This window comes from Dipodomys merriami, unplaced genomic scaffold, assembly GCF_024711535.1.
Source record: "Dipodomys merriami isolate MVZ:Mamm:240054 unplaced genomic scaffold, mDipMer1.0.p SCAF_3, whole genome shotgun sequence".
In the NCBI taxonomy this organism is placed as follows: domain Eukaryota; kingdom Metazoa; phylum Chordata; class Mammalia; order Rodentia; family Heteromyidae; genus Dipodomys; species Dipodomys merriami.
Window position 1 is genome coordinate 38,314,719 of NW_027204492.1, and position 27,922 is coordinate 38,342,640.

The following is a 27,922-nucleotide window of genomic DNA, read 5'->3' on the forward strand; positions in this document are numbered from 1 at the left end:
GAACTATGACTTGGTAATGGGTTTGGTTGTCCATTGTGCCACAAAATGAGCTGTCTGAGTTCGGACTATCAGTTTTCCCTCCTGGTCTCCATTTTTAAAATCTGTTAAATGATAGGCAAAAGGTTCCTTCCAGCTGTAAAATACAACAGTCTTGTGAAAATAGCAGACATGAGAAAAGGGAATACTATAAAGAAAAGTGGAGGGGACAAGGATGAAACATTTCCAGGGGAGTATAGGAAGGGGGAATTGGGAGAGGTGTGTGGCATCTTGATGGAATAGGACCCAGTGACCTTGATCCTGTTTCCTATTCTATTACCAATGAGCTATATAAAAGTAAGAAGGTCACTTCCCACCTTTGTATTTCATTCAAATAGGCAGAATGAGTTATAAGCCCCTGCCTCCCAGGTTACTTTGTTGGCAAATAATTAGGTAATACTTAGAGCCCAGTGCTGTGACATGGACAAAATGGGGAGGTGATAGTGGCTGGCAGGGCAAGGGCACTGAGGAAAAGAACAGATGGTTTGCAGTTATACTTAAAGGAAGAAGAGCTTCTATACTTATCTAGCTGTACAACCTTGAGCCAGTCATTGTCTGTACTCAAATTTCAATTTCCTCAGCCATAAAAGGAAGGAATTGAAGAAGTTGGCCATCAAGTTTCCTTTCATCTTTCTGAATATGTGAGAAAACAAAACATAATAAAAAGAAGCTAGAAGAGGCCAAGTAAGCCAAAGGGGAAAATTGTATGTTCAGGGAAAGAAACAGCCAACACAGATCAGACATTTATGATAGGAGTAAAGAAGGTTGGTATTCTCAGAGCAGCAGTAGTCAGGGTGCATGTTGGAAAAGAAGGAGAAGGAAAAGGCAAGGAAGATCATCTTAAAGGAATGACTGGAAAAGACACTACTGAGTGTTTGCTGAGAGTTGGCTTGGCTGAAGGGCATGCTGGTAAGATGTCATAAGCTGTCATGGAATACTGAAATGGGTCCCAGAGTCAGTTGTAGGGGAGGGTGGTAAATACTACAATACACTCACCTGACAAACCCCAAATGAGGAGCTGGAATACTTTTCCATTGGGGCATGTGTGGTCAAGGGCTCATCATTAAGTGTTTGGCACCCTTGGATTTTATACTTTGCTGATTCTAGCCCAGGACCATAGATAGAGTCAGTGCAGATGTCAATTCAACCTGAGGTCATAGTATACAAAAGTTGTCTATCTCTTGCTTTAGAGCTGAGTACACTTGTATTTCCCTAGGCTTCATCCTCTGAATACTCTTAAATCCTTAATTGGAGTACCGTATTACACTTTTTAGGGGAAAATAAGAGCAAGGAAAAAGAAACAATCACAGGTAACTGGTCTATAATAAGCCCTTGGCTGAACAGTGCAGGCTGGTGCCTGAAAGGCCCTTTGGCTTAAGATACAGTGAGGACTGGGTAAAGTGGAAGTGTATGAGTATAGAGCCTACTGGATCTTCAGATCTCAGCTCCAGCCTTGTGACCTTTGGCAAGTTCACAACCTCCTTGAGTTTCTGTTTCCTTATCTGTGATTTTTTCCCCCATTGGATTATTGCGAAGAATAAATGAAACTCTCTCTCTCTCTCTCTCTGTATGTGTGTGTGTATATATATATATATATATATATATATATATATATATATATAGGGAACGATGCCTGCTAAATAACAAATTTTGAATGAAAATATCTATTGGTATTTTTGTTATATTCCTGTTACTATTGCTGGTAACAAATGTGACAATTTACCATATTAACTTGCCAACCTCCCACCCTCTGTTACCTCACTCCCTTCAGAGTCCTTGGTCACAGTTCAGCTGCTGAGTCCTTTATCCCCAGGACAACCTTCCTTAGTTCCATTATGAGACCAGCCTCCCCAGATGGCCTACCAGAGCATCTTAACCTGCCCACCCACCTGGGGCTCAGCAGCAGACAGAAGAGGGGAGACAGACAGAGGTAGGGGCCAACAAAATGAGGGCATGAATTGCCACCCTGTCACTAGTTTCTTGGCAAGGCCTAGCAAGGTCACCTTTTGCTTCTAATTCCCTCCTTTGAAGAGAGGAAGGTTGAAATGCAGCCCAGAGAGAGCACTTAGATGAAAGCAAGGGCTTTGCCCCCCAAAAGTGGGAAAGTGTCTTTCTTTAGTATTTTCTAAACCATATAAGAAAAATGCTGGAAGCTGGGTGCTGTTGGTGCATGCCCATAATCCTAACTATTCAGGAGGCTGAGATCTGAGAATCACAGTTTGAAGCCATCCTAGGCAGAAAATTCCCCAGAGACTCTTATCTCCAACAAACTACTCAAAAAAGCTGGAAGTGGTGCTGGGCTCAAGCGGTAGTACACTAGGCTTGAACACAAAGAGGCTCAGGGACAGTGCCCAGGCCCTAAGCTCAAACACCAGGACCAGTTTTAAAAAAGATGCTGTCACCTTGGATAGTGGCAGAAGTGTCTGATCCATGCTGTCCTAAGGTGGACCTTATTCCCTACACCCTAACCCAGCTCTGAGTGCTGAAGCCAAGCTGCTTTAAATGAGAAAGATTCCTGGGTGTGCCCCTGCAGAGACTGCTGATTGCCTGTGCTGGGAAATTCAGAGGGTGCCCCAAACAGCTCCCCAGCCTCTCCCTGGGGGCAGGGTGGGGATACCAAAGAAACTCTGTGGCATTAGTCCAGGGAGCACTGAAATCACATTGTACAGTGTAGGACCTAAAGGTGAAATGGCCCAGCCCATTCTCTGGCTTGAGAGGTGAAGGGAAAGGTGGGGGGGAAGCACAGATAAGCAGAGCCTGCTGAACCTATAGGTGGAGCAGGCAGTCGTCGATCTAGCTAAATGACAGGGTCTCCAATGCAGTCTCCACCCCAAAGATTTCCCCCAGCACCTGTAACTAAACAATGGTTTGTTTCTTGAGCACATGCTGATTGTTTTGTACTGTACTCAGCATTTGTAGCCAAGTGCCATTGCCTACCCAACCCTTCTTTTTTGATACATTGATGAGGAAAGCCTGAGATTAGAGCTGGGAAAATGGGGTCTTAGTCAAGCTGGAAGAAGGGAGAGAACAGGGCAGGAGAACCTTGAATGATGGAGGAAGGCCTGAGGATAGCAGAATGGGCAGTTAGAGGTATAGTATGGGGAAGGAGATTTTCTTAAAGCAGGGTGGAGGTACACAGAAGACAAGTGGCTAAGGGCCAAGCGATTGAGGACAAAGAATAAGAGAGAGGAAAGGGGGCAGTTCTAGGGCATTTGGGCAGTTTTTTCCAAGGCCTCTACCATGGACCTTTGAGCACAGCAGAACAAGTGGAGAGAGAGAGCCATCTCTGATCCTAGTCAAGAGCTTTGACATTTAGAAAGCATGTTGGCTATGTCTATACATGCACACAAGTGCATACACACAAATGCATGCACATTTGTATTGAGAATCTCTTATTTTCATTATAGCTCTGCCAGGGTGAGTAGGACAAAGGTATTACCTCCATTTGACAAAGAGAAAACATATAAAGATTTAGGTGGTTTACCCAATGTCACACAGACTGTTAATGGCAAGAGGTGGAAAGAATTCTAGTCAGTGAAGGCTAGAATCGGCTTAATTAAGAGTACAGACTAGGTTACCTCCTCCATAGTGTTATTTCAAGAATTAAGGGAAACATCCCATAAATCTCAATACTCCACCACCCCCTGCAACCCATCACTAATATCTGAAATTTCACTTTTAGAGATTATGGTGTTTTTTAAATATGGCCAATTATAATGCACAAGGGTACTACCAAACGCCAAAAATGAGGAATGCAGGGGAGACTGCCTCAGTGCCTCACAATGCCATCTAGGTATCTCCCTAGGAGTTGGTCTGAGTGATGGATGTGGTAGAATAGGAAAGGAGAGACACGTCTGTTCATGCTAGATGGCAGCCTTCCCTTCCATAAGGAGGGAAGTACTCATATGAATGTGGCCAACACTGTGAGGAGACAAGCCTGCCCCAGGAGCAGGGCTGTCCTTGGATAGCCCTAGAGGGTGAGAGCACCAGCCAGTCTTTGAAGGGTGGTTGGGGGAGGATGACTTCCAGATAGTGAGGTAGGGGTGGTGACAGGGGCTGGAGAAAGAAGCAGGTTGGCCTAAGAAGCTGGGATTGTGGAGGGACAGGTGGGGGTGGGGGGAGCTATTCAGGGAGCTGGCCTGGAGCCAGGGGCCAGTCTCAAGGGGGTAAGCGGAGACTTCCAAGCTCTGGGCCCCATTCCAGCTCCTAACCTTGAGTCATCATGTAACTTGGCACTTTTCCTACCTCAACTCAAATACCCACCAGGTCTATGTTATCTTGGCTTTACAGAAACAGTGTAAAAGTTACTCTCCAGCTCCTTCTGATGAACCCTACCCTTCCTATAGCTCCCAAGTCATGCTCTGCCCCAACCCAGCATCCTGCAACCACCTGGGTCCCACTGAAGCTCTTGCTTGCTGCCTTTGGTCCTAGATCTGCCCTTCCTTAGTGCAGGCTGTCTATGCCTGATGGTGCAGGCACATCCTAGTTTCTGTGGCCAAGGGCCTGAATGTCCCACCAGCCCCTTCCCCAAGCCTATTGATTTAGAAGGTTAGCTATAAATAGCTGCATGTGAAGAGATCATGGTGCAGGGTATCTAAGCTGATATCAATCTTGAAAGTCACTTGCTAATCATTGATTCAGCTACTCCTTTGGTGCACACTACTATGTGGCAGATAAGTACTGGAGATACAGCTAGCACCTAGCTTCATGGAGCTCTCTGTCTAAACAGAAGTATCACTCTTGAAAGAAGCACCCAAATGAATGGAAATTTGCAGTCCCAGCCCTCTCATCGTAAGCTGCTGGTGGAACTGTGGCTCAAAATGATTTGGGGTCTTTCAGAGTTGCCCTGGTTGATCAGAACTTAACCTTTCCTGATTACTATTCCAGTGTTCTTTCTACTATTTTCTGGAAAGAATACAGAACAAGTATAAGAGTGAGGCATTTCTCTCAACTCATAGAGTTAGTCTTACCTATAGTCAGAGCAAAGATTCAAAAATTGTTGATACACTATCCTCCCATTGCCACCTCTCAACCTATGACTACAACTACCATTGGCTGAAGTCTTTGGATTAAAGAACTGTGACTTGACTGAGGAAAACCTCATTCCATTTCTTTTCTTCTTCTTCTTTTTTTTTTTTTTTTTTTTTTTTTTGGTCAGTTGTGGGGCTTGAACTCTGGGCTTGAGCACTGTCCCTGGCCTCTTCAGCTCAAGGAGAGTGCTCTACCACTTGAGCTACAGTGCCACTTCCTCATTTCATTTCTTTGATTGGTCCTTAAGTTTGTGGGGGGGAGACTGAGAAGCCCTGAAAGAAGGCATTGCTAGAATGCCAACTCCGCTCCCCCCCCACCACACCAACCCTCCTGAAACTTCCAGGCAGCAGGAGGGTACAGGTTTCCTGAGGGGGATAGGGAAGAGGAAGACGCGCAGAAAGGAAGCAGGAAGTTTCTGAAGATGGGCTCCTACTTCACAGTTTAGCCTGGAGACCAGCCCTCCACAGACACCAGGATGGGTAACACTTTGTTTCAGAGTACATGTTTACATTTGGTTTTTCCTTAAACTGGATTATGCTGAGCCTGTTTGTCCTTTCTCTAGCCTGGCATCTGGATAAATGCCATTACTGAGGGACCATCTCTAAAAATGGCCAAGCATCTGTAATTAAGCAGTCTGCCAGTACTTGTATTGAAATCCAACTCCATCCCATCCTAGCATTTCAGTGAGGCTCACTCATCCAGGGAATTCATTGACTTGGGATTCATTTTAGTTAGTGGAAAGGGCCAGACTCCCCCAAGGTCTTCCCCACCTTAGCCATGATAAAGGCTTTTCCCATTCACCTATAGCTGTGGTGAAGGAGGTTCAATGCAAAGACATGTAGGTTCAAGTTTCCTTCATAACTGACAACTCTCTTCAAAGCAAGGCGCAAGGGGTTAACATGTAGCTCTGCGGTAGAACAGGAGGTCCTTGCTTCCATTCCCAGCACCCAAACAAACAACAACAACAATCAAACTGCAATGCCCAGATGGAAACAGCCCGGTGCTTTAAAATCACCAACCAAGGAGTCTTATCTGGCCTTTGCCACTTGCTAGCTGTACAATCCCAGACAAGTCATTTAATGATTGAATATCCCAGAGCCTCATGCATACAAGGGACTTAGTGATAATATAATCCCCAACTTCCAAGACAGCTGACAAGTTTCAAAAGACTAAGGTATATATTGTTCTTAGCACAGTGGCCTCTGGGCAGTCAGGACCTAAGAGCTACTGCAGTTATTTGGACCAGATGAGGCTTTGAGATCTCTCAGCAGTAGGCCAAGACCTCACAGCTCTTTACCCTGCCTTCTTGCTAAATGGAGATTTCCTATATCCCTTTTGCTTAAAGCAAGGCCCACCTGCAAGGCATTTCCTACACTGGTGATTCAGGGGTACAAGCATTCTACCCACCTATTTTAAGCTCTTCTACATTTTCTCCCCCTGATGTGGATGTGTTTACACAGAGGAGGACAGTCCCAGTCAAAACAAGATGAAAATACATTGCTGGCTGGGAGCACCAGGCTAACTGGTTTCAGGTCCTCTCTCAGCTGTCAGCACCTCACAACAGGGCCACAGGATTGGGGGAATGCCTAATACCACTCCCCTGCCTTCCTCCTTGTCCAGACCTAGCTTGACTTGGTGTTAGGCATTTAGCCATCACCTGGTCAAGTTAAAGGGAGTCCCAAGACCGAGGTTTTTCCAGAGTTTTACCAAGGACAAGAAGGATGAATGGTGAGGAACAAGAGCTAACCTGGCCAGCTCTTGTGTGAATATTGTGTCTGCCACCAGGGCTTCAGTGCACAGGCAGAAGAGGCAATTGACAACAAAGTGACAGAAAATGGACAAAGAAAGCTCCCCCCAGAGACTTGCCCTTCTGCTTGGAATTTCCCTCACCAGACTCATTCCTTTGGGCTAACAGGAGGCTCTTAGTGAAAAAAAATCACCACAGGGAAGAATTCAGCAACCTCTCTTTCGGCCATAGGCTCTTCCTGGGGTCAATTTTTCAGTTGTGTTACCTTACAAATGAGGCATAGAGCTTGAGGAAGAGACCTTATCCAGGGAGAAGGTTGCGGTGAGCAAGCAGATTTGATCTTTGAGACAGGCAGCACTGAAGATAAATGACCCCAGTACGGCCAAGGCAGCCTTTCTGTGCCACAACAGATTGCTTTTATTTATCAAGGAGAGAAGGAGAAAACAGTTCTTTTGCATGGTTTGTATATTATACGACAAGGGCGGGGCATGATGCACATTTTAGGGATGAGAATCTAACAGTGTATGGTGTTTAGAAACAGAAGGATGAGGTGATATAACTGTGGCCTCTTGACATCATTTTCTTCCAGCATGATCAAGTTCATTTAGAATGGATGCTAGAGTGATTCCAATTCCCAGGGTCTACCCCTCTCTACATATGCAAGAAGGACTTCTCTTTTCAATTCTCCCTATTATTACTATCTGTCCAAGGGATCAGTACCACTCATTGGGCCTAAAGCACCATTGAAGTGACCTATTATAGAGAAATCCCAGTGACCTGACTAGTGCCTTCTGGATTATCTCCCAATTTTGCCCAGAAGAGACTTGTCAGGACACTGAGATTTTACTTTCTTACTCTCAGAGCAACCCATCATGAGCAACCCATCATATGTCTGGCTTATTGATACCCAGTCTTGAATACTTAGGCACATTGGTATATCCCCTGAAAGCCCAAGGCTACCAAAAACCAGTATCTCTTATGGATGCCCGCTAAGTCCTCATCTATTTAGGACAAGCTGGGTAGATCACTGTGTTTCTGCCATGAGAAAACCTAAATAGCTCCCTCCTCTGAGAAAGACATTTCATTTTAGTGAGGTAACTCAAAATTTGAAGCCCATTGGTGACATTAATGGTGAAAAGTTCCTTTATCTAGGTGAGTGTTAGGATATTTTTATCTGGATGATTTTGTCTCCTGCACACGCACCCCTACTCCATCATTCCAGTAGTATGGAATGTCACTCAGAGAATCCAGCCTGCTAGCCCTAAATCCCTCTTTGATATTGATGCCAGCTGAGACTTGGCTATCTTGCTCCTTGGCTTTATTACCCTCTACTGCTCCCTGTGGGTGACCTTTTCCCAACTGACCCAGCCTCTTTAGCTAAAGATGGAAACTTACCAAAGTCTCAGAGAGAACCATGAACACACACCCAGGTGAATTATCCCTCTTATTTAAGGGTTGGGCATTGCTTCCAGGTCATTAGTGGCCACTAACTCCATTAAACTGTGTTTGGGTTTCCCAAGTATGTATGATTTTCAAAGATCTTTTTTGTTTTAACTGCAGAATTTCTCTCAGAGACAATGATCATTCCCAAATGCAAATGTTAACAAAAGGTTAATATGAATTTGCCTTAAGTTCTTGCTCACTGGCCATTAGCAAAGTTCTGACACTTAACTAGTCCTTCCTTCTTTCCTTCCTTCCTTCCTTTCTTTTTTCCTTCCTTCCTTCCTTCCTTCCTTCCTTCCTTCCTTCCTTTCTTCCTTCCCTTCCTTCTTTCCTTCCCCCCTTTCTCCCTCCCTCCCCCATTCCTTTCTTTGCACAAATTTACTAAACTCACCTTGTCTGTCTGATACTGGTCCAGGCCCTGGGTGTTCAGTGGCAAATAAGACTAGCTTCTACTCTCAAAGAACGTACATTCTAGTCTAGGAGAACAACTCATGCCCATTTGAGACCTTGCATTGCACATTTTCAGTTACAGTCCTCTCTGGCCATGCCTTCTGTCCTTCTTGAAATAAGAGTTCCTGCTGATGACTTGTTACACTATTGAAGAGGATGTCAGGGTCTAAAGTTTCTGCAAGTTAGAAGTCCTACATGCAAGAAAAGATTGCGGGGAACTTCAGAAGTGTAGTACGAATTCCATTTTCATATCAATCCTCTAAACTACCCCCTCACTATAAACAGTGTGAATAATTTAGGAACTCATGAGATAAAAATTGAAACTGGATGCAAGGTTAGAAATGGCAGACTGGAACAACATTGAAAGGACTGCACATTTTGCTGGGAGGTAATTTTGTCAGCAGTGTTTTTTGGGGGACATGGGCCCTTACTCATCAGGGAGTATCACATATTTTATGGCCTTTTTCACTGCCCAAAGACTTCCAGAATATCCCTTACAGGGCATACATAAAATCTAGAAAAGAAAAGCAAATATATATGGTGTCATAAAGAACATCTTTAGCCAGGCGCTGGTGGCTCATGCCTATAATCCTTGCCACTAAGAGGCTGAGATCTGAGGATCATGGTTCAAAGCCAGCCTGGGCAAGAAAGTCTGTGAGACTCTTACCTCTAATAAACCACTCAGAAAACCGGAAGTGGTGCTGTGGCTCAAAGTGGTAGAGTGCTAGCCTTGAGCAAAAGAGCTCAGGGACAGCACCCAGGTCCTGAGTTCAAGCCCCATGACCAACAAAAAAAGAACATCATTAAATCTGTAATAAAATGGCATTATCTATGTTTTCAGATCTTAGAACACCCATAAACATGTATACATTGTAGAATTATACATTATATGGGGGAGGGATGAAGATCTAGCAGTATAAGGCATTCAAGAAGCCTATGTGACCTCCACCTAGCTAGTTGTCAAGAAGAACTCTGGCCTCCTGACATCATTTTATTCAGAATGACCAAGGCCATTTAAGATGGGTTCTAGAATCTTCCCAGTGGACTATATCAGAGGAGTCTCTTTTAGGCCTCTTTATCATTACTGTCCATCTTGAGTGTACAGTACCAATTCACAGGCCAAACACATCATTCCTGTAGCCTATTGTTGGAAAGGAATGCCTGGAGACATGACAGATACATCCTGGGTTATCTCCCCATGGTACTTGGGCTATAGTTCTCCAGCATTTCCAAGACATTTTTATGAAATCCCTCCTTTCCCCTGCAGAGCTAGAAACAGTCTATACTTGGCTGTTCCTCAGTTTCCATATTTACCTTAGCTCTTCTGCAACTCTGTCAACAAACTCCACAGTATTATTAGTTTTAGTAAATAACAGGATGTCAGAACTTTTGACCAGGATTCATTAGTCGCTGTTAGAGCTCTATTCCAGGACAAAGGGGCTAGAGTTTCTCTTATTTTTAAGTATTGGTGAGAAGTATTTCCTGGTCATGCCTACCATGCTGTGTTGTCCATATGTCTTAATGGCTTCTTGAACTCATAAAGCCACCACCTACAATGATCTGGAGGCTTCTGTCTTTGCTTGGTGGCACAAAGACAGCTGTAAGTAGATTTTTAATCAATGGTGATGTTTTGAATTTTCCATTTTTGTGCTTTATCCTAACAGTCTTGCTATGGTCTTTCAAATAAATCTGTACTTGGTAAAGGTGGCTGTGACTTCAGTGCTTCACATTCACTTTTTCAAGAAAGGCTGGGAACTGATTGTGTCAGATTTTTCGTCACTAACAAAATGCTCCAGATCTTGCCCATGTAATTGTAATCCCTCTGTACAGTATTTTCACAATAAAAAAAAAGCTCCAGAGAATAACTGAAAAGGAGAAAGGATGTATTTTGGTTCACAGTTTCAGAAGTTTTGGTTGATGTTCTTTAGCTCTTAGCTTCATTGATTCCTGGCTGGCGGTGAGGGAGGACATCATGATGGGAAGATGCTTTTGCTGTAAAGCACTAACTTTTTACTTGGGACCACAAATTAACTAAAAGCAGGAGAAAAGTTTAGTATCTCTGCCTCCAATTTGTATTTGTCTTTGCTCTAAAACGTATTCTTTCCAGCCTATTTACAATCTCCCTGGAATCCAGGAAGGACAGGAATTATCAATAACATCCGGGTTTTTTGTTTGTTTGTTTGCTTTTGGTTGGTCATGAGGCTTGAACTCTGGGTCTGGGAGCTGTCCCTTAGCTCTTCAGCTCAATGCAAGCGCTCTACCACTTGAGCCACAGCACCACTTCTGGTTTTCTGAGTGTTTTATTGGAGATAAGAGTCTCCTTTGTGCCTGGTCTGGCTTTGAACTGCTATCCTCAGATCTCAGCCTTCTGAGTAGCTAGGATTATAGGCTTGAGCCTCCTGTGCCCAGCTTTATCAATAACATCTTTACAAGGAGGAATGGAAGGCACTGCTTCCAAAGAAAGGAACAGCAGAATTCCTCTTCAGGACAGACCACCAATGACTTTTATTTATCTTGCTCCCCTGAAGTGATGACATTGACAATGTCTCTGGAATCAGAATTCCTCCATAATGATCAACTAGGCCATACTTTGACCTGTACTGTTTAATAATTATGCATAGCTCTCTCCCTTTGCCCCCAGTTCTTTGTCTATTTAAACCTAAACTTCATGTCTTTACCTCAAAGGTAGCTGAAGATGAGCTGAAGTACTCATTTTGACTCTTCCCATGACTGCCTGTGTCACATAATAAATTTCCTTTTTCTGCCCTTCACCATTATAGTCTCTATTCAGGGTATAGTGGCCAGACCTGATATGTGGAGCCCCACAATCTGAGGCCTGGGACCTAAAATTCTGGTTCCATGGAGAGTATGTGGCAAAGATTTCTCTCCTCATGGTAGACAGGAAACTTCAAGAAAGTATAAAGAAAGGTCCAGGTGTAGCCTTCAAAGTCACATCTGTAGTGACCTAGTTCCTGCAACTAAGACTCCATTTCAAAGTTTCTAAAACCTCCCCAAACTACTGCTGCCAGCTAGGGCCAAGAGTTCAACCCATGAACTTGGAGGGGGACTTTGCATATTCAAACCATTACACTGGCATTTTAGGCTGGCACTAAGAATTTCCAGGCTTTTGGCCCAAAATATCTCTCTTTTCCAACTGCACCCCCAACACTGTCTCAGGGAGCAAGAGAAAAGGTTAAAGGAGTCACTCTGTTGCAGGCAGTCAGCCAGGAAGTCCAGGCCCTGGAGAGAGGGGGAAAGCCTAGCCTTTGTTTATATATAAGCCTAAAACCTAGCTGGCAGTGTAAATTAAACATAAACATAAAAAAGAGGGGGAGAACAGTGGCAGCAGCCTTGTGGCCAGGGATAGACTTACAGTCATAAGATGGGCTGACAGTGGTAGAGGTAGGTGAGTTCCAGCCTTGGATCAGGGTGGGGATGGGCATGTTTGTGTGATCCTGACAAGTCTTTGTAGTCAGTCCCAGCAGGTTCCTGAGGGGGAGTGAGTCACACTCCTCCAGCTAACCTGGGAATCAACCCAAGTTGATAGGGTGGTGACAGCCATAGGGCTATAAGGACAGCTGGCTTCTATAGAAGGGAGTATGGGTTGATTCACTGATCAAACTGTGTTTTGCTAGCCCTTTCCTGTTCTCTAGTTCATCTTTCTTCCCCACTGTAATGCCCACCTCCATGAAGATCACTTCTCAGGATGAGAGTTCCCACAAATAGTTGTGAACAGCTGAGAAGGAGGCTGTTCCTTGTAACAGGACAACAAAATTTTCCAGTGATCTAGATGTAAATCAGAGTAGGTTACTGTTTATTCCTCTAATAGTAGGTCACCATGCTTCTGGTCTGACCAAGCTTCCAGGAATGAAAAAAAAAGAGATGGCAGAATGGATAATCAGCCTAAAATATGTAAAACCACAGCAGAGTATGTCACACAAAGTAGGTCTTAGTGCCCATGGTACCATGGTTGCTTCTTGGGTAGAACCTATCTTGACTCTCACACTTAAGCCATGGCTTTTGACACTCTGACTTGAACTACAGTATTTTGCCTTACCATCTTGCAGGAATAAAGGAATGAGGTCCTCTCCTGCCTGCCTGTTTCTGGGAATCAGACTGTGTGAAAGTCTGGAAATGGTGTTGGCATAAACATGTATGTGCTTTGTGCTTCTCTTTCTTCCTGATAATGTGTGTGTATTCTTTGTCAGTAGTTCGTGTGTGTGTGTGTGTGTGTGTGTGTGTGTGTGTGTGTGTGTGTGTGTGTGTGTGTGTGTGTGTGTGTATGCCAGTTCTGGGGCTTGAACTCTAGGCCCAGGTGCTGTCCCTAAGCCTTTTTGGTCATGGTTGGTACTCTACCACTTGAGCCACAGTTACAGTTTTGGCTTTTTGGTAGATAATTTGAGATAAGAGTCCCACGGACTTTCCTGCCAAGCTGGCTTCAAACTGCAGTCCTCGGATCTCAGTCTTCTGGGTAGCTAGGATTGCAGGTGTGAGCAACTAGCACCCAGCTACCTTGTCAGTAATTCTTTTTTTTTAGATTTTTTTATTGTAAAGATACTGTACAGAGGGGTTACAATTACATGAATTAGGTAATAAATTTCCTATTGAGCATTGTTACCCCCTACTTTGTTCCTTGGTAGTAATTCTTAACAGCAGTTCCATGGAATGTTATAAAAGAGCTATATCTGAATCATCTAAAAAATACCCTTGCATACCTCTAGACCCATGCCACTATAATTGTTGGGGCTGGAGGCCAGGGCAGCTTTTCTGGTTAGCCTGATATTAGATATCTTGTCCAGACTCATTGTTTTCCTTTCGAGTCACTGACTACCCTATTCTTATGGAAGCACCTGAACTGTTAGTTGACACATATGGCACCTTCTCCAGGCTTTTTACATCAAAAAAGGAACTTATCTGATTCCTCAAAGTATAAAGAGTTTATTGGAACTCAGAGATATAACTGTGATCTTTACAGTTACACAGTCAAGGTCTGGAAAAGATAGAAATTTTCATCTCTGCCCTTCAGATCACATTCTGAAAGAACCAGTCACAGAGGTTGCCTGCATCGGGATAGCTCAGGAAGAGCCTATGGGAGTCATGTCTTGGGCAGCCATATGATTGATTGTGCCCAAATGCTGCTCATCTTTCTTTCTTCATTAGATTCTATTATCATATATGATTAATGTCTTTGAAAACTGTAGTCCTGGCAGTATTGGGACTTCCTATTCCAAATGTGCAGTATGATGCTTCAAGCTGGTTCCTCCTGTGCTCACTTAAATGCTACTCCAAGCTTCCGCTATGACTCTGTCACCTATGTTCTTTGCAAGCAGCTCTGGATGTCAGAGGAGGTAGAGGCTGTGGCTTTTGACACTGGCTTGAACTAGAGTGTTCAACCTTGCCATCTTGCTGTGTCTTGAATCTTGATTCTTACTATCCCTTTGGGGCCATGAGAATGTGTGTGTGTGTGTGTGTGTGTGTGTGTGTGTGTGTGAGAGAGAGAGAGAGAGAGAGAGAGAGAGAGAGAGAGAGAGACAGACAGACAGACAGACAGACAGACAGACAGACAGACAGACAGACAGACAGACAGACAGACAGACAGACAGAGAAATACAGGAGGAAGAGACAGAATAAAACTGAGAAAGGCCAGAGAAAACATTGGCATGAATATTTGTGTGCTTTGTGCTTCTTTCTTCCTGATAAGGTGTATGTATTCCTTATTAGCAATTCTTAAATGGGTAGAATCTACTCCTTAGCCTCTCCCAGCTCTTTTGAGTTTCCCAACATTGTTCCCATAGTTCGGTGGGAGGGGGAGGTTTTACTGTCTAGGGAATAACTTGCCATGTTTGTTTCCTTTCTTTCTTCTTTCTCTTCCAGGAGTAGTGTTCCCCTTGTACCCCTACCACTGCTCCCCACCCCAGGAAGCTGGGATGGGGCAGTGGGGTGACTACAGAGCTGAGTCCCTTTGCAATCAGAAATGCCTCTCTTCAAAAGTCATAGAGCCTCACAAAAGAGGAGGATCAGGGAGCCCCCTCAAATGAGCCTGTGTTGGATAGCTCCACTGTGAGGTATAGGAGGCCTCAGAAACACAATACAAGGGCCAAAGGAGGCTAATAATACTTACCCATCATGACTGAGGAGCCGGAGGCCCTGAAGAGGCTAACATTATTAACTGATCCTTTGTTCCTGAGGGAACCTGTACCACTTTAAAGCCCCCCATTCTATAGTGGGGCCTGCAGTGGAGCCAGGTACTTCATCTCAGAGCCTCTACCCACTTCACAGCCCCTTGTCTGCTGGCTCTGCATCCCTGACAAGGTGCCCTGCTTCTCATCTTCCAGGAGCCAGGAGCTCCAAGTCCTTAACATGCCACTCAAAGTAATACTGGCAACTGCCAGGAAAACTGACTTGGATCTTGGGTTCTTGGTATAGCTCTATAGAGCACAGGAGATGTGGAGACGCCCTATATCAGTGTCTCCTTACCCCCCCCCCCCCCCCGTATGCTGGTAAAGGGCTTGTGCAGAAAAACAGGGCTGGCACTGGCCATGTTCTTGTTATTTATCCCAGCCCCTGGAAAGCTTCAGTGTACCACAATTTCCAGAGTGTAGGCTGTGCGGAGGAGGGTCCTGTTCACCTCCTGAAGATGTTTGTGGGTCTGCAGGGGGAGGGCAAGGAACTTTCGCACCTGCTTCTAAGGCAGCTAGAACAAGAGTGAGGCTGATAGCTGGTCAGAGGAAAGTGAAGAGGTTAGCGGGGGAGGTAAGTCCCTGGCTAAAAAGATTCCACTTTGAGAAGGAAAGGACTAGCCTTGTCTTGAAGCTTTATAAACTTCTAGTGTTAGGACTGGGGGTGTGGCTTCAGCAGCAGAGTACTCGCCTAGCAAGCACAGGGAATCATTGGTTGAGGAACCCTCCCTGTCCTTGGTACTGTTGGTCACAGTGTGAGAGGAGCCATGGGGCTTACAGAAACCACAGCTTTGGGTAGCCATCAGTCAAATGGCATGCTGGGATGAAGAAAAGCCCAGCCTTTCCTATGGAGTGAAGTAATGTCCAGGGATAGGAATAGTATGGTTCCTCTGAACTCCAAAATACCCTTCTGTGCACCCCTAAGCCCTAGGCTTTTCCTGTAACAAAGCTTTCACTAAAGTCTAACCAGTAGAGGGATCTTCTGAACATGTCATAAGCCAGGATATTTTGGATAGATGCACAGTTTTTTACTTCTATTACCAATATGCTTAAATTTCCATGACTTGGACTGTAGGCTTTGAATAAGCATTTAATCACTTTGAATTAATTGATTTGAATTGAATTGAATGTTAATGGCAAGAAGTGTGGGAAAGTGGAAGGAAGATGGTGATTCCGTTTACCAAGGTTAATTTTACCAATGTCTTCTTCAGAAATATCCATGTTATCCTTTTAAATGGATGTTGAAGGGGATAGAAAATGAGAAGAGAGATTGGAACAATTAGGAAAGTAAATTTTCCCAGCTGTGAGGCACAAGGGAAAGAGAGACTGGCATAAATATTGACACAAGGTTCATGAAATTTCAGATCTTCTTAGTTTAAACTGTATTCCTGAATAAATCACCAGTACTTCCAGTCCTTCTTAGATACCAAGACAACACTTCCCCCCATAATAAGCCACTGGAGTGGACTCACTCCTATAATTCTAGCTACTCTGGAGGCTGAGATCTGAAGATTGTGGTTCAAAGCCAGTCTCGGCAGGAAAGTCTGTGAGACTTATCTCCTGTTAACCACCAAAAAGCTGGAAGGGGAGCTATAGCTCAAGAGGTAGAGCTCTAGCCTTGAGAAAAAATTCTCCACTACAATGTCCAGGCCCTGAGTGCAAGCCCCAAGACTGGCACAAAAAAAGTTGGGATGAAGGTGATTCGACAAGAGCAGGTTTTATTCTCTAAATAAGGGCAGTTGGGGGAGAATGCCTCATTAAAATGAGGTTCGGTCCTGCTTGTCATCCCTAGTGTCACTCAGAGATTGTTTGTGAAGCTCACATGGGACCCTGTCCAGGAGGAAGCTGAAAGGCACAATTCATTGCTTTTGCCATCATCCAGTGTCAGGGGTGCTGGGCTGCTTCTCCAAGACAGTATCTGTCTGTCCACCAGGATTTTCCTTGGGCTCTCTCCTATCCTTTTCCATCATTTTCTGCATCTTCATCCTCCTCCCCATTTTCCTGCCTCCCCCCACCAAAGTCAGGGTTCTCTGGGCCTTGGCCATACAGGGCAGTTCACATGATCCACAGAGAACAAGGCACTTTCTCTGTCATGTCTTTCTTCTTGATTCCCTCCTTCTGGACTTTGGGGATTTTCCATGAAGCCAAAGTAACTATGTAAGTGGCGCTGGCCTTCCTGTCTTTAGCCTTCCACATTGGAGTGGAACCAGAGGGGAAGAGAGAAGATAAGAGAGGAGCAAAGACAAATTAAGCCATGGCATTTCAGCCTCCTTATTCTCCCAGCCTCTTCAGAAAAAGGGACAAGTAAGTAATTAGAACTGGACAGAGCCTCTGATGGAGATGGATGGGGGCTTCAATAAAGTAGTAGGTGGGGAGGGATGTTTTTCAAAAGTTCCCATTAATGCCATACTAATGCTGTAACCCTCAATATCCTTTTTGTATTTCATTTTCCAGCTCCTAACCCAGTGTTTGCTTTGTGGCTGATCTCGCACCTCTCCAATCCTGTCCTTTTCCGCTTCTCCTTACACAGGACCCTGTGTTTTGCTGGCAACATTGCTGAATCCTTGGGTGGAACATTCCCTGTAGAAAATAAGGAAGACTTTCCTATAAATAGTTTCCTTCTGGCTGTGTGGTACATATACAATGCTTCAAGTGTGGCAAAAAGGGAAGTGAGATGTTCCCCCTCAGCACCTCCCCCAACCCACTGCATCCACCCCAGCCTGTTACCCACCCATCAGCAGCATGCAGAGATCCTGCCTGAAGCCTCTGACACTCACTCATCTACTGTCCTGTGGGAACCTGAAGTGACAAGGGCTCCTTTCCTGGAGGGGTCTGCCTTTTTGAAGTAGAATAGATCTGTAGGAATGTTGAGACATCCTCTTCCAGCTCAAAGGAAATAAACTGGTTTCCTGGGTCCTCCTGAAATGGGGACAGTGGCCCCTATTCTCATTATGCCATTCCCACTAGAAGGTCACCCTTGGAAGTTGTAGGGTCAGCTAGATCTATTTTGTTAAAAAGTCTCATGGCATTAGGGCTAGACATGAAAGGTACTGAAGGTCTTTTGCTTATCAGACTGTGTGGTTTAGATTTTAAGTTGTGGGAGAGTTTAGAGACATTAAATATTGGAGTTAATTGGGTGATTGACTCTCTTGGCTCCACTGTTGTCTGTGTGGGGTCTACCTTCCCTAGACACAAGGACACTCTTAGCCTCAGATCAGCATATTACTCTGAAATATTAGATCAGGTAATGGGTCTCATGTACAATACAGACTCCCACCTGCAAGTTTTGGCACAACTGTTCTGGGGAGAGGAATTTTCTAGTTACCAATGATTAAGCAGAAAACTCCTTTGAATTTCTCTTCCTCCTCCTCCTCTTCTGCCCCCTTCTACCCACCTGTCTGCCTTGTCCTCCTTAGAAAAACTTTTGTAGACATTAAGTCCATTGTCTATCTCCTTTTATCAGACCCTGAGACCCGGTTATGCTTTGGCAATAGACGACAATCCTTTCTCCCACACCAGAATGAGAGGTATACTGGGGATGAACGATTTAGTCTAAGTGTTGGCTAAACCAGGAACATATTTGAATAATTATTTATTTTAAAATTAAACCCCTGATATGAGTTTATTTTCTTATTGCCTTCATTCTAAAAAAAAGCCAAGCACATCAAGCCTATGAAAAGGGTGAGGGGGGCCTAATTAAGGGTGGCAATGAGTGGGCCATCTGGAATTGGAGGTTTGACTGGACTGTGATTGCTATTCTGAGACTGCATACCTTGTTTGGAACATTGTGTACCAAAGGACTTATATAGTTCATTCTGGAAGCCATTAGGCTAGATTCATAGTTCCCATTTTCTTGACAGATGAAACTGTCTTTAGGACTTCTTGGCTGCATTTTGAACTCACTCATTTAAAACTCACCAGGATAGTTCAGATAATCTTCCCAAACCCCAAAGTCAAAAAAGCTGGCTGTGCTTGCAGAGCTCAAAGTTGGCCTCCAGACCTCTCCAGCAGTGCTGTAGGCATCGCTGGAAGACTTTCCTGTGCCCTTCACCTTTATTGCCTCCTGGACCTTCTGTGACCTCCAACCCATTCTCCCAACTGCCTCCACTCATTCACACGAACCTCCCTCCACTCAGCTCTTTTAACAAACCTACTCCCCACTTGAGTAAGTAAAGTAGAACAAATTTTTTTTGGTGGGAAGGATATAGGCTGGAGTGCCAGCTCTGCATTTCTTTAGGTCTAACACTTTGGGTTAGGGAGATTCTCAGACCTTCAAGTTTTTCCTCTGTGGAACAATAGTGACAGTGCCTACACAGCAGGGTCTACAGCACAACCAGTAGTGTCTGCCCATAGCTGGTACTCCTGTCATGGTAGCTATTATGGTCAGTGAATCTCAAACTCAGCTTGGTTCTTTAATTGAATTATAATAAGCACACCATTCTAGTGCCACTTACACAGCAAACCTAATCTCTTTTCCCTTCCCAAACTGCCGGGATTTCTCTGCCTCTGTCATCACATAGAAAGTCCACAGCAAAGAGCTGTTTTACTTTCTGTCCTGTACCTTTTTTACCTGGTGGTGTTGTCCCTGCCAACCCAGATTATTGCTGTCTCCTCTTTCATCTTCTTTGTATTTTGGAGTGGGTAGCAATAGTTTAGAAAAAAATTAACAAGGCAATTCAGTGATCCTTCCTGGACTAAGAACGTTCTGGATGGCATAGAAGGAAGATTAATAAGCCAAGAAATTCCAACAGTCTTTAAGCTCTTGATTTAAGGGAGTTTTTCTCAGATAACATACTTGATGGCCTATAAATATTATCTGCACTTTGTTCTATTTACTACACACAGCCTAGTGTAAATACAGGGTTTAGGGAGCCTGAAGTTAATAATGTTCTGAGATTGACATTATCTCCCACTTAAAATGGGACAAAATGGGCTAGTGAGCAGGTTTGTTTGGGTAGTTTACTGAGTCAGCCCTTGACAAATACAGTGATCACTATTTGTGTGTTTCTCACTGACATGGTGGCTTTTTAATGATAAAACTACACTGGAAGCCCAAAGGAAGTTAAGGCCTTCAGACTGGGTTTAGCTGCAGCCTTCTCCAGGGTGTCAGTGCTAGGTACCTGTTAAAAGAAATATCCTCAAGCAAATAATAATTACCTTCTTTGCTGATAAGAGGTCTCAGTACTTTTCCAATAGCACCATTGCATTAGAATATTTGTTTGGACCACATCCTATGCTGCACTGATTCATGGGTGCTGGCTTTAACTTCCTCCAAACTATTGTATATGTGTGGAACCCAGTGTTCCTCTGTTCTGGGTTGGTGTAAATAATGTTGATTGTTGCATCATCACCTGTCCCTTTCTAAGCCTAGGTTACTCCTCCTAGTTGCATCTTTTTCTTTTGTCCACTAGGTGGCCTCACTTAAGGAGGACAAGAAAAAAAATCTCAAGGTTCTTTATATATAGATATAGATATATAGATATAGATATATTGAGGCTGAAAAAGAATGAAATTATGTTTTGATGAAAACGTGTGTAACTTGTCTTTGAGGCAGAATCTTCCCATGTCAAGCATGCTGGCCTCAAACTCAAAAGTCTCCTGCCTCCACCTCCCATGTGCTGGGATTACAAATATATACCACTATCCTGGCCCATATGTAGCTATTAGGCAATAACCAACTCATTTTCCTTGTATCCTGGAGTTTAGTTTTTCATAAAACCCCCAAACTTCTTTGTCGGTTGTAGGGCCTGAACTCTGGGCCTGGGCGCTGTCCCTCAGCTCTTCAGCTCAAGGAGCACTCTACCAATTGAACCACAGCGTCACTTCCAGCTTTTTCTGCTTATGTGGTGCTGAGGAATCAAACCCAGGGCCTCGTGTATGCAAGGCAAGCACTCTACTACTGAGCCACCTTCCCAAATTTCTAATTGTGTATATATTACTGAACTCACCACAGAGCAGATGTTTTTCTGAGGGTAGTGTATGTGTGTGTTCTTGGTTTGTAGTTTTCCTATTGTATGCTGTTTATAGGAAATAATTTTAAAAAATTTAAAAATTAGAGCTAGCCATGTGTGGTGGCATGCACCTATAATACGCATGACTAAGGAAGCAGAGGAAGCAGGCGGTACCTTGGGCTACACAGCAACACTCTGTCTCATAAAGGGGGGGAGGCATGAGATCTGTTTAATGTTGAATGTATTCTTTGCAGTGTAGGGTGTAGAGACTAATGCCCACTCTCTCACAGTGTCTATCTACCTACTCTATTTACCCACCTAGCTCCTAGCTGCTATTTATGGATCCTCTCACCCTAGTCCTTAACACCCTCTCTTCACATGTGCATATGCAGATAGTAAAGACCTGAACATGCATACCTTTGATCACATCTCCAAGGAAGAGAGGAGTGGAAGGTTCTGGAGTTTGGGGCAGGCTGGAGAGCTACCAGCTGAGCCAGAGGAGAAGTGCATTCTGAGAGTCTGAATTTGCTGGTGATAAAGTATGTGTGCAGGGGAGAGATTGAGAAGGCAGGAGACAGCGAGGCTCCTGATTTTTTTGCGGGGGGGGGGGGGCGGGGGAGTTGAATGCAGAGAGTGTGGTCTAAGAGCATTGAGGAGCCTTGGGAGTGTACTGGCTTACACCTGAAGAGCAGCTTTTCAAAGCAGCACCGCCCTCTACTGAATGCTTTCCACTGCCGTTAGAGCCTTTCTTCCAATTTCTCTAGAAATCAGCTCCAGTTTGCTTTTTTTTTTTTTTAACCAATCTCCAGAGCCCTCTTTGGCGATGCCAGTTGGCACAGGAAAATGCTGAACTGTTTACAGTCCCAGCCTAAGGTTCAGGGAGGGGATGTGGTTTAACTGGGCCACAAAGCTCAGTACAAGACTCATTTGCATGGCCCCTGACGCCATGTGACGCAGCCGGCTCCTCCTATATAAAGAAGCAGAAGCTGAAATATCTCCGAGTCTGGGTTGGACTGGCGGCTGTGGACTTTGTGACATACCAAGTGACACCCCTCGAGTCACTTCCCTTCAACTACTGCTGAGTGCCTGCCTGGCATTGAGTCCATTCGGCAATCCTCGTGCCCACCTAGCTCAGGCCAGATCCCCGGTCGTTGCAGAGCGCCAGCAGCCAGCAGCCGCCCAGCCTGCCCAGCCCAGCCACAGCCCTCGGCCACCTAAACCATGAACACCGAAATGTATCAGACCCCCATGGAGGTGGCGGTCTACCAGCTGCACAATTTCTCCATTTCTTTCTTCTCTTCCCTGCTTGGAGGGGATGTGGTTTCCGTTAAGCTGGATAACAGGTAACCATGGCCCCAGCTCCATAGCTGAGCGGGGGTGATGGGGGATGCCGGCTGGGGCTGGGCTGCTAGTGCTATCTCTGAGCCGAGCCTTGTGCCCTCGGTCCCGGTTCCCTGCGGTGCAGCATCCTGGGAAGGGGCGGGGGTAAGGGACGCGAGCGGGGTGGGGGGGTCACCGCTGCGCTGGGATCGGCTGTTGGAGCGTCCCTGCGGCTGCTGCGCCGTGAGAACAGCTGCTGCAGCCGCAGAGGCAGCCGGAGACCGAGGTGTAGCTGGCTGGGCAGAGCCGAGCAGGAGTCTGGCTGCACACTGCCAAGGAGGCCAGAAGCGCCTGACTTGGGAAAGGCATTCTTAGCTAGGTTCAGCTACTGGTAGGTTTGCCGGGGACCTTCTGGGCTGGAAGGAGGGAAGCCTCTGTGGGCTGTATGCCCCATTGTTTGCAAGTCACCCAAGAGCAGGCCACGTTGGCTTGTGCGCCTCGGGACTGTGTATGGCTTTACTCACTTGGAACTCTGGGCGGTGGCTGGACAGAGCTAGCCTGGGTAGGGATGTGCAGTTTCCCCTCAGGAACCAGAGAAGGATCTGAGGACAAACCGCCAAGGAGACAAGAGAAAGGAAGAGCCTGGCACATGGAGGACTGGGGCTGCAGCTGTGTTGTATTCAGAACAGAACCGAATGAGTAACGGGTCATTTTTCTTTTTGTCTTTGCAGTGCCTCTGGAGCCAGTGTGGTGGCAATTGACAACAAGATTGAACAGGCCATGGTGAGTGAGTGACATTAGCATCACTGCATTATTTCCATCTGCACACTTAGCTGCTGATTATGTAACTGGGGGCAGTGGGGGGGGGCAGGAAACGGGCAGGGAAAGCCTTAGCCAAAAGCTCCAGGAGGCCAACTCCCTGCTTCCTGTTCTCCCTACAGCCTGCTTAGAGTGACACTCCTCACAGCATTTCCAGTCTGCCCTGCCAGATGACCTCCTTGCTGACCCTTCCTGCTTCCTAGGGCTTTGCCGCAGCCTCTGGCTTCCTCCCCAACCCACAGAGCAGGGATCTAAGACTTGCAATGGTCCGTCTCCTGCACTTGGCAGAGGCTTGAGCTCATTGGATGCAACTGCTCTGCAGTGCCTCTGCAGAGCCTGGGCTGGGGGCAGGAGCTGGGAGGAAACACAGAGCAAAACACCCCACCCTCTGCTTGCTCCTTATCAGGTATAAAAGGTCATACACCACCAAGCAGCCAAACTGGCTGAAGAAGCCCAGGGCTTTCTGCAGGTAGACGTCCCTTAACTGTACCCTGGAGTCTGATGTCACAGTTCCCTGCCTCTAGTGAAGTCATCAACTTCAGCCAGTATGCAGCCATATCTGCATCTGCCCCCCCTCCCAAAGCAAGTGTCCCTGTGTCCCATCTCCCCAGGCTGCAAGACACCTACAACTTCATATACTGTCATGTAGATGGGAGAAAAGGCAAAAACAATCCATTTTATATTCGTGGTGAAGGTTTAGAAAGCAGATGACAGGATAGGGCACATTGCAAGTTCCCTCTCTGCCCCCCACCAGGATTTAGGCCAGCAGCAGGGCCAAAGATCAGCCAGGAACCCAAAGGTTACTAAAAAGCCAGACTTGAAAGTCATTAGCAACTTAAAGGGGAACCTCTGTCGTTCAAAGCTGAGCCCCTAACCTTAGCATAGCCCCAAATCCTGCAGCTGTATGAGGGTTTTAAGTGCTTTAAAGGGGAACACAAGGAATAGAACTATAGGACCAGTGACATGAAGGCTCGGACACCTAGTAGATTGACAGCAATGTGAAGCTGCCCCCAGATGGCTAACAAATGGCTTCTTTCTGATTTGCTCCATGACAGGATCTGGTGAAGAACCATCTGATGTATGCTGTGAGAGAGGAGGTGGAGATCCTGAAGGAGCAGATTCGTGAGCTGGTAGAAAAGAACTCACAGCTGGAACGTGAGAACACCCTCCTGAAGACCCTGGCGAGTCCTGAGCAGCTGGAGAAGTTCAAATCCAGTCTGAGCCCTGAGGAGCCAGCTCCTGAATCCCCACAAGCACCGGAAGCCTCTGGTGGCTCTGCAGTGTAAGTGGCTCTGTCCTCAGGGTGGGCAGAGCCACTAAACTTGTTCTACCTAGTTCTTTCCAGTTTGTTTTTGGCTCCCCAAGCATCATCTCACGTGGAGAACTTTACACCTAATATAGCTGGTGCCAAGAGATGTCCCAAGGACATGGCCACCTGGGTCCACTCCAGTGACAGACCCCTGACAAAGAGCAGGTCTCTGGAAGCTGAGTTGCATGGGGCTTAGTAACCCCAAACCAGTGAGCCTCTAATGTCACCGTGCCCTGGGGGCTCCCAGGGCCTGAGCAACTTAGCTGCAGCTGGCACAGGAGAAAAGTAGTTTGTGATGTGAAACCAGTTTTGCTCTAGAAAACATAAGGGGTCTGTTTCTCATTTCCATGGACATCTTCAACAGCTTCACCTGGCAACGACTGTTCCTATGAAGAAGCCACTTGTGTTTTAAGCAGAGGCAACCTCTCTTTTCTCCCCTGCCTTGCTAAGGAAGGGGTACAGATGGGAGTGATTGAGCCAAGTCCGCCTTCTGTTGGTTAATATGGTATAATGCATGGCTTTGTGCACAGCCCAGTGTGGGATTACAGCTTTGGGATGAGCGCTTACAAAGTTCTGTTTGGTTCATATTGGCATAGTTTTTCTATATAGCCATAAATGTGTATATATACCTATAGGGCTAGATCTGTATCTTAGTGTAGAGATGTATACATAGCCACATACACCTACATGTTGAAGGCCTAACCAGCTTTGGGAGTCTTGAATGGTCCCTCACCTCTTAAAGCTAATTCTTCGACTGTTCATTTACAAGTTTGATGGAGTTTGTGCTTTAGGTTACGTAAGATTCAAGAGGAAAGGCAGAGAGAGGGGACCAGCCTCAGAATGCGGCCAGAGATGCCTTGCTGCTGTAGCCCTTTCCCCATTTGTCCTATAAAGACCTGTGAAATCCTCCTTCAAAAGCCAAACCCACCATTCACTGGTGCTGACTACATAGAATGGGGTTGAGAGAAGATCGGTTTGGATTTCACATTGTCAGTTGAGAACTTTTTTTTAATGGAAAACTTGAGGGCAAATAGAAGGATAGCATCCTGCTGTGGACAAGGGATAGATTAGGGAATAAATGGCTTTGATCCCGTGGGGCATGGGGACTGTGCCCAGGAGCTTGTCTCTAAGGGGTTCTGTAACTGAACACTTTTCCACTTTCTGACACCTTATCCTGTTGAATGTCTCCAGGATTTGGACTTTGATGTTTTTTTTTGTTCAAATGTAAGCTTGAAATTTCAATAAACTTTGTTCTTTTTTTCTAAGAATGAATTTAGTGTGTGACTTAGTGTAACTGGACTGGTGTGGGAAGAGGCCCCTTAGCCAGTGGAGGAGGCTGTTTTGCCAACCCACCAGGTATTTCTTGAGTGCCCTATGAGTGCTAAACCTGTGTCCCCTGTGTAATTGTGGGCCATCCATGCCATCCCTGCACAAACAATATGCCCTGGACCCTCACTAGCCAAAGTCACACAGCTCTTAGGCTGCCGGTCTTCCCTTTCTGTTCTGCTCTAGCTTTTGTACAACAGCTGCAGAATGACCAGTGAGGTAAGACTGTTAACACCAAAATTCTGCTTTTGGGGTGATTTGAGAATGCCTAGGGACACTCCCAAGAGAGCCTCCTAAAAGGTATACATGTGGAGGAAGAGAGGAGCCCCATCAACACAAGTGAGTCTTATCAAATCATATCATGATTTCTCCTCAGTGCCCATCTACTCGCAACCCTTAACCTTGGCAAAGAAGCTTAGAGTGCAAAGGAGGGAGGGTGTATGAGGTGACAGTGCTACTTCAATTATTCTCCCCTCACCCCACTCAAAAAAGGATGCCTTCGGTCCTGGTTTCTCTACTGTCACGGTTGCTAGCTGTCTATCACCAATCCTGCCAGCCTGCGGGCAGGCCTATTAGACATAGGCTACGGCTTCCTGCTCCCCTCTTCTGGCTCCCTTGGGGTTATTGTCACCTACCTCTATAGCCCCGTTTTTCTGCCATTTCCTACTGCTTCTATGATCCAGTATTGGTCAGCATTTAGAGTCTCCTATTATGCCCTCACCTGGACCTACCCTGGCCTGAACCATGTTCTACGCTTTCTGTTTGGTTCCCAAGGAAGACAATCACCAGTATTGTGGTGACTTCACTCAAGCTCTGCATCTTGTAGCATATATACCTATCCTTTGGCCATTTGAACAGAATTCTTTGGCCAAGATGATCCCTTCTCTTGGTCCCCTCCTTTGTACCAATATCTGTTCCAAGTAACAAACATGATATATGGGCTTGGAATGGGGCTTAGTGCAAGAGTGCTTGTCTAGGTTCAATTCCTCAGTACCTCATAACAGGAAAAGCCAGAAGTGATGCTGTGGCTCAAGCGATAGAGTGCCAGCCTTAAACAAAAAGAAACTCGGAGAAAGTGCTCAGGCCCTGAGTTCAAGCCCCAGGACTGGCAAACACATAAACATGGTATATGGCCTTTTCTGTGAAGGCCATACATACTGGCTTGTCCTCCAGTCACCAAGACCATTTTTCAGAATGTTGCAAAACTCCTGCTTGCTGACTTCCAAAGCCTCAATATCTCCACCCATCCCTAACCTTGTTATTCATGGAGCCATGTTTATTGTCTACCTGCACATGTACTTGAATACATGGCCCAATGTACTCATGGCCCAAAGATTGCACAGCCACTGGCACAAATACAAAGTGGGTTAGTGTGTTGTTAGTCTCCAGGCAGCTGAGCCCCCACTGGACCAGGCTCTCAATCCCCACTTACTCTCAATACTGCCCCCCCTTCCAAAACAAGCCCAAGGGTTTCTAGACTAAGTCTACTCATTTGCACATCTCACACCCTCTATTGCCAGCTGAACAAAAACAAATAGATGAAAATAAATGAGGGTTCAATTCTCACTACCACAATAAGAAAAATAAGAGAAGACCTAAAGAATAGCTCAGCAACACCCAAACCTCTCTGGTCATCAAGTCCTTTCTGTAAGAGGAGGGGAAAATCTTGTCCCACAGCCACAGTGGTAAACAGAGAACAACTTTGTTTCCTAGGCAACCCCACCTAAACAGAGACAAACACTGCAACTTCTGAGGCCACAGTGGTTACTAGCCCAGATAAGAGGAACTGGGGAGGTTCATTATTCACATAGAAGAGCAGTTCTTTGTTGTTATTGTCCCACAGAAAACCAACAAGGGTGGGGAAAAGCTGAGAAACATATTGTTCCTAGACTTCTGTGGCCTCTGAGGTTCTGGGCTCAGCTGAGCCCAGAACTACAGAAAGGAGATCTGTAGCAGTGATTTTTCTCAGCCTAGGCATGCCACCTTACTGTGTGACCTCTTATATAGCATCTCCTCTCTCCTCCAGGCAGCTTTCCTGTCATAGGCACAAGGATCACAAGAGCCCTGTTTCGCAGGCCTTCTCCTGAAGGGAAAACATTCTGTTTCCTGCCCTGAAGAGGTAGTGATGACTTACCTCCATTTGACAGACAAGAAAACTGAGAGCCAGAGAGCTCAGTATTGCTCCCATGGACAGTGATCACCTTTGCAATGTCAAAAACATATCTTAGACCCTCCCCCACAAACACTTTGGTATTTGAAAGTTCAGGAAAGAGAGGGCAGAGGAGGGAGAAAAAGAGAACACAATAATGGT

General features: G+C 45.6%; 1 protein-coding gene across 5 annotated transcripts in view; it reads left to right on the plus strand.

The window, feature by feature from the left end:
- The window catches only part of Tsc22d3 (TSC22 domain family member 3), a 67,176-nt gene extending 41,619 nt beyond the window's left edge, over positions 1 to 25,557 (plus strand). For 2 of the 5 annotated variants that reach the window (XM_070039955.1, XM_070039954.1), the window contains exons 3-4: positions 22,889 to 22,940; positions 24,032 to 25,557. In XM_070039955.1, coding sequence (XP_069896056.1) covers positions 22,889 to 22,940; positions 24,032 to 24,262 — 283 coding nt within the window. In that variant the 3' untranslated portion in view covers positions 24,263 to 25,557. Of the gene's footprint in view, positions 1 to 17,092; positions 17,191 to 21,822; positions 22,181 to 22,466; positions 22,549 to 22,888; positions 22,941 to 24,031 lie in introns of those variants that run through there. The other 3 variants (XM_070039957.1, XM_070039956.1, XM_070039958.1) reach the window with 3 other exon arrangements.
- Positions 25,558 to 27,922: the final 2,365 nt, after the last annotated feature.